Consider the following 11,357-nt stretch of genomic DNA (forward strand, 5'->3'; position numbering starts at 1 on the left):
TGACATTATGAGTATATGCATGCTGCAGACTTGCATTCTTCATGTTCACAGGTTCACATCAAATAACCACCTTTTCTATCTCATGTGCATAACACTCACAATGTAGAAAGCCTGGGGAAATTCATCTGGATAACCACCCTTCACTCCCAAATCTCACCTGTGATCTTGAATAATGAGCAGGAATATGTTTTTGTGAACAAAGAACTTGCAGAGCTGCTGTTGCAACATATGATGCTATCTGCTACCGCCCACCTGGGCACACCTTAACAGCAAGTGACATTTCTTGGAATAACTCTGCCTCATTTCCTGCTTTCATAAATCCCATTACTGGGATCTCTGCTTTCTCTCCCAAGTTAAGTGGCACTAGGCAATACGTTCTTGCCTAATTCTTTTACCAGGTGCATTCACAAGTTGTTAATGGGTAACATGACTGGGAACAACAAAAAAAGGGCTAATTGAGATTGCGCCTGTAAACTGATGCGGTAATACAGCACAGGGGATTACCGCTACTATGGTGGTTGTTTTTTTGCTGGTACGATATCATCAATATCATTACCAGTCGTTCAGGTCTGAAAGGGAATAATGCAATACTGCATGTTTTGACCCTTTCCAATTACTAAAGTCATAGCATTGCACTTTTATCAGGCATAACTTTCAACGGGTTTCACCTGGTGCGTGGAAAACTGGTTATTTAGTACAGGTTGTTATCCTTTTGTTGGCTCAGCTTTACCGGCCCAATCATGATGAGGACAACATACTTGTACTCCCTTTTTTTAGCCATTTTGAACAACCTACCAACATTAGCAAGGTTTGCTTTAAATTTAGGCCATGCTTAACATATCCCATTTACCTGCTCAGCTTCATAAACAGATATGCACCTTTTAATCCTGGCAAGACATAAATACTTTAATGGTTCTGTATTTGAGACTATTCTTTGGCTGATTGTGGTGTATCCACGCCTGTATGGCTCTCGCTCGTTCACCATTTGTATGAATGGGAGATGTACTTTCTAGATCTGTGGCTCTCTAACTTTGTTCCGGGGACCCCTGGGGTTCCACAGAGCCTCCTTAAGGGGTCTGTGACTGCTTAGAAAATTTAAAAATAATAACAGATTAATAAAGTAGAAATAAATGAAGTGGCTAAATGTACAGTCAGGATGTTGACACTTTTACTCAAGGGTGTGGACTGCATGGCCCTCAAATACATCTGCATCACCTCTTTTGCTTCACACCTACCTGGAATCTGCAATCTACTAAGCATATCCTTCATGTGACGTCCATGCAAACCCTGTGCAGATTCCAAATTCAGTTTTTTTTCTATCTACTAGGTCCTCCCCACTCTATTACCAGGAATTCCAGTAACACCCTCTCTTCAGGAGATAAAAACAGGTTTGAAAGTTCATGTATTGCATCTTGAAGGACTTAAATTACTTTAACCATTGTGCTGAAAATATATACATTCCATGGCTTTTTAACTGATTACGATATGCAAGTATTACATATGCACATCTGTCTTCTTCGTGGCAATCCGTGAGCACAGTATTTAATCAATAACTTAACTGTTATTATTATTTTTTTTGTTAACAACCTCTCTGTCACTGATCCATGTTCAGTCAAAGCTGCTTTTGTAAAACATTGTCAAACAAAATGTTATTGTAGCTAAACTAAATAAAAAGGGTTCTTGTAATTTCCACATAGAATTATTTTTTGTCTCCATGTCCTGGTTAAGAATACCAGCTACAGGTAAACTTGTGCGTTCACAATCCATTACCCATATTACCAGTCATGGCCTATGTGCTGGAAGTAGTTCTAACTCATGCAAAGGCGTGAGGATAAGTGAAAGTTGCCCATATGCCCAAACAATGGTGGGTGCAAGTACGGCCTAGCCGTTGCCCAGTCCAGTTCTGATGTCTGGGATGCAGTCTTTCCTTGTCAGGTAGAGACCTCAAGAGGGTGGCGCGGATGGCCACTAGTCTGTCAGTGAGCTGCTCTTTTAGGTGGAAATTTGTGGGTGAGGTTTCAGAGATGAAGGAGATGGGCCCTCAACGGTGACTGTTGTCAAAAGAATGAGACTTTGTGATCTCACTACCTGCTTGAATTTAATTGCTGCAAACAAGTAATTACATGATTTTTAATTCAAGGCGTATTCTGAAGCCAAAACTCCTGGTCATAAAAAAAAAAAGATAAGTCCATGCTTTCCTATATGTGTAAGTCTCCCGCTTAATCTAATGCAAATCCATTACAAAATGTTAAACAACAGTAGATGATCTTACAGTGCACTGTAAATATATTTACTGATCACCTTGCCAGATGTAATAACATCTGGGTCTGTGTACAGAAACTTAGTTCAAGGAACATCTGAATATGCATTGTAAATTGTTGCTGGATAGGGCTGAAAATTCTAAATGTAATATTGTTGTAAATATGACTGTAGATTGCACAGTACAGGAAGATCTAACTCAGATATTTGTCATTTACTTGTATCTGACTACACATTACATCAGATCTGTTTGTAAATCGTGTTATTGTCAAACTTGTCTTTTACAGCCAGGTCTGACTTTTAAGGGTAAGTCAATGCCCAGCCTGACGTATTCTGTGTCACTCACGTCGCACACCAACAGCAATTATTACCATTCGAAAGGCCTGTACACAGGCCCTGTTCTAGAGGGTAGGCCAGGTGAGTCAGGCACACCCAAGGATTACCCTGGGCTTCCCACGCCATTTAGAACTGAAAAACAAAAGTTTTTCACCTCAATGTTTCACATGGGCGTGCATCCCCATGAGGTCTCCCATATCGTTTCTTTTAATGATTAACAGCATTGACATTGGACATTGTCAGGCCTGGGGAGACCTGTGAAGCCAGCAGAATTTAGCTGCTATGATGCACAAATCACCAGCACAGATATCCTGAAAACTGAATTAAGATTCTCGGCTTTTTGCATCTTATTTTTAAACTTCAATGCTTTGCAAAGTAAAACGCCAGCAAAGTTTTTTTTAAACATGAAACGCTGTAAATTGGCCCTGTATGGCAGCAGAAGCATGTCCGCTGCTGCACCTGACCAGGACAAGCATGCTGCAAAGTTCTGCATTTTAAAGATCTGACAAGCAGCTTCCCTCCCCTTTCCCAAAGCTAAAACACATCAGATTAAGATGCGCATTGGGTGCCGATTATTGTGTTAGAAATGTCAAAAGCGGACAGATGCCAAAGCCTAAAATATCAGATCATTAAATACATTCTTGTTTGGCAACTACCCATTCGTTTTCATGGCCCACCCATGCTTCTTTACGGCCCTCCCAAACAAAAAAATCCTAGAGCCAGGGCTGCTTGTGTATCAAACATGATAGGCAGTTTGGACTATTTATTCTGAAAGTTACTATCTGAAAAATCGCTGTGCGTTTTACCTTTCGATAAACAAAACTCTTTTTTATGTATACGCGTGCTGGGGTAGGAATACAATGTTATACTTCCCGGTGTATAACTCTTCATGCCTATTGGCAATTCTTCTGCCAGGACGCCTCGCCCATCATAATCGCTCGGTTTTAAGTATGTCACGTACTTCAAGGGGACAAGGGATGCAGAAATATAAATGCCATTTCCTTTTTCAGAAATTACACACACACGTTTTAGTGTCTGTTCTATGTATTTGTACGCACACCGCATAATGTAATTTCGGCCGCTATTGCCGGTAAAGAAAGCGGTTACTTGGTTCATCTGGAACTTTGCACCACCCCTCTTTCAGCAGGACAGCTGGTACGGTCCACGCTATTTCTCGTACGCCCTGGGACACAGCATCTCGCTGAATAGGGGAGAAAGAATGAGCGGCCAGCGCTGGCACGTGCAGGGCACTCACCCGGAGCCGGCTGCTGTGGTGGCTTTGATGGAGTTGATCCTCAGCCGGTTGGCCGTGTCCCTCAGGGACTGCAGGGTCTGCTGGTCAGGCTTGTGATAATCTGCCATGGCGAATGCGGCAGTGACAGCTGCGTGTGGAGCGGGAGGGAGAGGTGACGGTTGGCGAGGCTGCGGAGGTGCCGGCAGGAGCCTGGTGCAGCGTGCAGGTGGAGAGAGAGAAGGCAGGAGGAGGCCAGAGGCGCCAACCAAGATGAGGAAGTAGAGGCTGAGGGAGTCAGAAAGGCACGAGAGGAGGGAGGACGGTTATAGGAGAGGCTAAGGCTGGGCAGGGCCTGGGAGGGGAGAGGAGGAGTCATATCAATCAGTACCAAGAGCAGGCCGTGCCAGGGAACGCCAAAGGCCACGTTAAGAGCGCATGGAGCCTGGTGTGCACACTGTCCATTGTCCCCTGTTCAAGTCGTGTCCACCACCGTCCAGAAGAACAAGCCAAGCGTCTGCCAGGCCGAACGGGGCATGGCCTCCTTATGCACATGCAAAGCACTGATAGCCAACATTGTGCCAGCCATCCTTCTGCCCGGATTGAATCTAAAAACGAGATCCCAAAACGTACGGTCCATTGCACAGAAACTATTGTCAAAACGTCGCAAATTTGCTTCGTCATAGTTATTCCTATCGTTTAGATGAAGTGACCTATTTTTCAAAGATTCGGAGAGCCCTATGGGTGCTGTAGGGAATCTGCAAGTGATACATAATTTCCCTAAATTGCTGCAGTGCATAACATAGACGAATTCAGATGTTTCCTTACGTCAACAGCACAAATGTGTATTACCACAAATATTTTTTTTCTTTCATGTGAAAAATATGCCCCCCATAGTTAACCCTTTCACCCATTAAATACGGCATGTTTAATTTTCACTACAACCTCACAAATACACTTACTTCTGTCTCTGAAAGGAGCCACTTTCCACGTGTAGATAAGTGACTACCCACAACCTTAAAAGATTGTGGTTTGTCAACTACATTTTCAGTGAAGCCAACCATAGTGCTCACAAATCCGCTGCTATCAATAAACATCTCAATGCAGCCATTTAGCAACATTGCTAGAATGTCCAGATTCATGCATATAGTTGATAAGGATACTTTTCACCTATCTTGAATCTTTAGAATAGCCAATTTGTGGTCAGAGACTGTGTAGGAAGTTGGCTCTGTATATACTATCTCAAAGTAAGAGATAGTGTGCACAGAGTCCACGGGTTCCCCTTAGAGGTAAGATAGTGTCAAAATTAGATAATTCTAATGCTCTATTTTGTGGTAGTGTGGTTGAGCAGTAGGCTTATCAGAGGGTAGTGTTAAGCATTTGCTGTACCCACACAGGCAATAAATGAGGAACACGCACTCAAAGACTTAACTCCAGGCCAATAGCTTTTAAATAGAAAAATATATTTTCATAATTTATTTTTAGAACCACAAGTTCAAGATTTGAAGCAAATACATAAATTGGAAGGTACTCCACACAGGTAAGTTAGGAACTTTGAATTAAAGCAATATCATGTACAGTTTTTGTTAAAATGGCAATAAGCTATTTTAAAAGTAGACACTGCAGTTCCTGGGGGAGGTAAGTATTGGTTAGATTGTGAGGTAAGTAAGACCCTTACAATTCTCAGTTCCTGGGCATAGGCTGCCCACCATTGGGGGTTCAGGGCAACCCCAAAGTTACCACACCAGCAGCTCAGGGCAGGTCAGGTACAGAGGTCAAAGTGGTGCCCAGAACACATAGGCGCCTAGAAGAACAGGGGTGCTTCAGTTCCGTTCTGCAAGCAGGTAAGTACCCGCATCCTCGGGGGGCAGACCAGGGGGGTTTTCTAGAGCACTGGGGGGACACAAGTAGGCACACAAAACACACCCTCAGCGGCACGGGGGCGGCCGGGTGCAGTGTGCAAAGCAGGTGTTGGGTTTTGTATTGGTTTCAATGGAGGGATCCGGGGGTCACTCTAGCAGTGCAGGAAGGCACAGGGGGGGCTTCCTGGGCCAGCCACCACCTGGGCTAGGGAGAGGGTTGCCTGGGGGTCACTCCTGCACTGAGGTTCGGTTCCTTCAGGTCCTGGGGGCTGCGTGTGCAGTGCTTGGTCCAAGCGTCGGGTCCCTTGTTACAGGCAGTCGCGTTCAGGGGGAGCCTCTGGATTCTCTCTGCATGCATCGCTGTGGGGGTCCAGGGGGGTCGTATCGGGCTATTCACGAGGTCGCAGTAGCCGGGGAGTCCTCCCTGTGGTGTTTTGTTCTCTGGATCTCGAGCTGGGGGGGCATCGAGTGCAGAGTGAGAAGTCTCACGCTTCCGGCGGGAAGAGTGAGGTTTTTGAAGTTGAAGAAAAGTTGCAAGTTTGTTGCAGGTTGTTGAGCAGAGCCGCTGCTCACGGGAGTTTCATGGTCCTGGGGGTCAGGGCAGTCCTCTGAAGCTTCAGAGGTCACTGGTCCCTGTTGGATGCTTCGCTGGATGCAGGTTTTTGAGTCAGGAGACAGGCCGGTAGGGCCAAAGCAGTTGTCGTCTTCTGTCTTCTCTGCAGGGCTTGTAGGTCAGCAGTCCTTCTTGTTTCTTCAGGTTGCAGGAATCTGATTTCCTGCGTTCAGGGTCACCCCTAAATACTCCATTTAGGGGTATGTTTAGGTCTGGGGGGCAGTAGCCAATGGCTACTGTACTTAAGGGTGGCTACACCCTCCTTGTGCCTCCTCCCTGAGGGGAGGGGGGCACATCCCTATTCCTATTGGGGGAATCCTCCAAAATCAAGATGGAGGATTTCTAAAGGCAGGGGCCACCTCGGTTCAGGACTCCTTAGGGGTTGTCTTGACTGGTGGGTGACTCCTCCTTGTTTTTCTCATTATCTCCCCTGGACTTGCCGCCAAAAGTGGGGGCTGTGTCCAGGGGGCGGGCATCTCCACTAGCTGGAGTGCCCTGGGGCATTGCAACACGAACCCTGAGCATTTGAGGCTCACTGCTAGGTGTTACAGTTCCTGCAGGGGGGAGGTGTGAAGTACCTCCACCCAGAGAAGGCTTTGTTTCTGGCCTCAGAAGGCAAAAAGGCCCTCACTCCAGGGGGTCAGAAACTCATCTCTCAGCAGCAGGCTGGCACAGACCAGTCAGTCCCGCACTGAAGGATTAGGTAAAATACAGGGGGCATCTCTAAGATGCCCTCAATGTGCATTTTTAATGAATCCAACACTGGCATCAGTGTGGGTTTATTATTCTGAGAAGTTTGATACCAAACTTCCCAGTATTCAGTGTAGCCATTATGGAGCTGTGGAGTTTGTTTTGACAAACTCCCAGACCATGTACTTAATATGGCCACACTGTACTTAAAATGTCTAAGAATAGAGTTAGACACTGTAGGGGCATATTGCTCATGCAGCTATGCCCTCACCTGTGGTTAGTGCACCCTGCGTTAGGGCTGTAAGGCCTGCTAGAGGGTTGACTTACCTATGCCACAGGCATCCTGAGGGGGATGCCATGATGACTTTGCCTTTTCTCCCCACCAACACACACAATCTACAGTGGCAGTGTGGATGTGTTAGGTGAGGGGTCTCTTAGGGTGGCACAACATATGTTGCAGCCCTTAGGGACCTTCCCTGGTCACAGGGCCCTTGGTACTGTTGGTACCTTTTACATGGGACTTATCTGTGTGCCAGGGGTGTGCCAATTGTGGAAACAATGGTACATTTTAAGTAAAAGAACACTGGTGCTGGGGCCTGGTTAGCAGGGTCCCAGCACACTTCTCAGCTAAGTCAGCATCAATATCAGGCAAAAGTGGTCGGTAACTGCAACAGGGAACCATTTTCCTACAGGCTGCTTTTTAACTCACCTAGGTTCACTTTACATTCTCAACATGCTTTGTGAATCAGGTCCGCAGCTATCTCTCACAGTATTTTTATGTTTGATACACTGCATGCCCCTGCGCTCAGCTTGTTCCTTCACCAAGGTGGCTAAGTAGTACTGTACCTAAGGAAGAATAGAAAGCAGAAGGCAGGCAAGGTGACTACTTGATACCCTAGAGAGAGTTTGTAAACAGTGTACTATGTAAAACACAAAGTTGTGACGTTGGCTGTCAGACTTCTGGCTTTCTCAGTGCTTGTTCTGTTGTGTATTCACAAAAGGTGGTTGTTGGGAAAGCTGTCGGGCCCTCATCAATCTAAAAAATATATTGGATAAAAGCAAAAATATTTTTTGGTCTCAAAAAGCACACCTTGTCATAGTGGTCCCCAGCACTTAGGAGAACTGTGTTATAGGTTGTAGGAAAGTCCTTCTTTTTGCCCTGGTCACCCCCAAACGTTTTCAACAGATACTGGTGGTTACCGACTTTTGGCTGTGCCCTGGGTGCGTTTTACCAGTCCCAGGGCCAGTGCTGTGTGTAAAGTGGACATGCAAATTAGGCTAATTATAATTGTCTATGCCAATCTACCTATAAGTCCCTAGTATTTGATAGGGCATGTAGGTTTAGGGACCCCGGCATACGTAGTATACCCCTAGGTGCCCTGCTGAGGTGCCCAGTGTCATTTCAAAGGCAGGCCTGCATTGCCGGCTGCTTTTAAATTAAAGTTACCTTCAAATTCGACTTCAAGTACTTCCATAGTCTTAAACTACCTTCCTTTTACATATAAACCACCCCTAAGATGTGCCTTAAGTGCTCACAGGGCTGATTGGAGAACACTATAAGCAGGGAGTTTAAAAAAGATGTTTTATAAGCCCTGGTGAGGGAAAAGAGCCACATTTGTTTTTCCCTCATTGTATTGAATGGGCTCCACAGGCTTAAATGGGGAGACTTTATTTTTAATTAATAAAGTCCCCAAAGGAGCTAAAAATGTCAAGTTTGGTATCAAACTGATAGTTATAGTAAATCCTACAACTTGCCATTGTTGAATTTAATATAACCAGTTCAGGGAAAGAGTTTTAGAACTCTACCTGAAGGTGGCCAACTTCACCTCTTTAATGCCCTTCTCTGATTGGCCAGCCTCTGGTAGCCTAGCTAGGCTGCCTTGATGAGTTGTGAAGTGGCCTGGGCTGAGGATAAAAGGAAGTGCCTGGGGGAGGAGATCTGCCTCAGCAGATGGTGAAATAGGAAGGGAGAGAGCAGCCAAACTGGACTTCAAAGGAAGGAAGGCCATTTGAAGCACCTCAGGACCTCCCTCATTTCCTGCAAAACCAGAAAACTAGGTGCTCCATTGATTAGATTAAGAGAGGACAGGAAAGGGGTGTCTTAAGGAATTTTAGCCACACTAAATAATGTTGCTCCCTGGGATACAATTTTGCCTCATTTCCCAGGAGGTGGTCATCCAGGAGGGTGGTGGCCTGCCTGTGATGAGGCAGTCCCCCCGCCCCCCGCTTTCCACCGAAGGAGTAACGATAAATATGGCAGAGCTGCAACCACACTTCAGATCCCTACCAGGAACAAGAAAGAAGAAGTACTGACCTGCTGGACCCCTGACCTGCACCTGGACACTACACTCCGAAGGACTGCACCAGCGGCACACTTGGGCTTCACCACAAAAGGTACTTTGCCTGGCTTCAGTTGGTTCAAGAAGGGACTCCATGTTTGCTGCTAGTAGAAAATAGCTAACCCGAGTCCCCTGCATCAAAGCCTGAAGAAACTGACCAGCTGACTACTGTCCAGTGGTCAGTTCTGAGTTTGAGCAAGATGCATTCTGGGAGTTGGATTCCGAACCCTCAAGGAGCAACTCACAGCTTCTGGTATCGTGGGGTGAGCTGTGGACTTCTAAAAGACCTTCAAAGACCTTCTGGAAGAAGATCCAGAAGTGTGGAGAAGTTTTGGTAAAAAGCTTCATAAAGGGACCGAACGGATGTTGTGAGTCAAGCCGGCTTACGTCGACCACGCCCTAGCCTGACTTGCAGGTTCCCCCCACTGAAAAGCTCTGGAGCCCCTACCTTCCAGGCTTTCACCAGGGGCTCCTGGAAAGGCAATCCAACAACGTTGACTCAAAATCGGCTTGCTGTGGAGGGTCAGAGGGAAAAAACTTTTAAAAAGTGTAAAAAGTCTGAACGTAAAAATTTGACCAGGACTTCCCTTGCTGCATATCTGAGGAGGGCTCCAGGGATGTCAGTTCCAATTTCAACTTCGGCCCGACTAAGATTTCCATCGCAAAAAATCGATGAAGTCCGAAAGTAGAATTCTTTACCGAGGTCTCCTGCGACACGTATCCGAAGAGAACTTTAGGGAGGTCGGATTCAATCTGGATCTTCGTCCTGGTTAGAAAAATTTTCAAGAAAAAGACTAAGGCCAAAGGTAAACTTTAGACCGAGGTCTCCCACTTGCTGTAGCTGAGCAGGGCTCCATCGCAGTCGGCCTCAAAGTTTGACTTTGCCCCAGTCGAGGTGCAACCAGATTTCCCGAGTGACGTTTTTAGTTTCTATGCACTAAAAAAATTATATTCTTTAAAAATTCATATCTACAGTTCCCCTTATCCGATTTTATTTATTTTGGTGTCAAATTAAAGATAAAAATGTTTATTTTCCTATAAATTGGTTTTGGATTTTAAAATAGTTTCCTGTGTTGTATTTAATTACTGTCTTGTGATACTTGAATGCTTTACACATTTTGGCTCCTAAGTTAAGCCTTGTCACTTGTTGCCAAGCTACCAAAGTTTGAGCTGGGGTTAATTTATTGAGACCTAACTGGACCTAGTGAGGGATAGTGGCCTATTGCTAAGTGTAGGAACTTACCTGCTCTTACCAATAATCCATTTTCCATCATATGTCGATGGGCTCCTTGTGAAAGAAGACTTGTGAAGTTAACTAATGGCTGAAATAGCCTGACCCCTTTCCCTATACTCTATGCTGTATGCGTTAGTAGGCAGAAGAAATGGATTAATGATGCAATAACAGACAAATGAATAAACAAAGCTGTCTGTAACCCCCTACAAGTATACTATGCATACAATTCTAGTAAAATATAAAGGTATTGGCTAATACCAGACATAAAAAGCAATTGGGGAAGTCGAGCCCATCAACTGAGATGCCAAGCCTCAAAGGTTTTCAAAGATTAAACTCTGACACAGGCAGTAGGATGTGGACATGCTCACACTGTTTAGAAGAAGCATCATGTGCTACATAAAGATAATATTCACTTTCCAATCGATATGAGAAGATCTTAAAATTAACCTTTATACCATGGGGAACCTGTGAAGGGAGCAAATACAATTAGTATTTTCTTCCTTCCTAAATTGCCCACTCTCCCCTAAAAATGAAAGCCATTTAACAAATGAAAAAATCTCCCTTCTGCTTAATGTCTAGAGACAGATACGTTTAGGAAATTACCATATTTTTTGTGGTGTACCTCCAGGTTTATGCCCTATCTGTTTTTGCTGCTTGCAGAATGTAAAATTTACCAGCTTTCATATTAGAAAGTTTCAGTTCTATTAAGGACACAGAGGTGAGGATCACATCTTTATTCACTTTATTGTACAGCAGCCATTTTTAGAACATTAATAAAAAACTTAATTACCCA

The 11,357-nt window shown here is 44.9% G+C and overlaps 1 protein-coding gene across 1 annotated transcript in view; it reads right to left on the reverse strand.

The window, feature by feature from the left end:
- TKT (transketolase) overlaps positions 1 to 4,425 on the reverse strand; it is a 115,554-nt gene extending 111,129 nt beyond the window's left edge. Inside the window, exon 1 of the mRNA XM_069206435.1 lies at positions 3,851 to 4,425. Coding sequence (XP_069062536.1) covers positions 3,851 to 3,957 — 107 coding nt within the window. The 5' untranslated portion in view covers positions 3,958 to 4,425. The remainder of the gene's footprint in view (positions 1 to 3,850) is intronic.
- Between the last annotated feature and the right edge of the window lie 6,932 nt (positions 4,426 to 11,357).

Source organism: Pleurodeles waltl, chromosome 9 (genome assembly GCF_031143425.1).
Source record: "Pleurodeles waltl isolate 20211129_DDA chromosome 9, aPleWal1.hap1.20221129, whole genome shotgun sequence".
Classification (NCBI taxonomy): Eukaryota; Metazoa; Chordata; class Amphibia; order Caudata; family Salamandridae; genus Pleurodeles; species Pleurodeles waltl.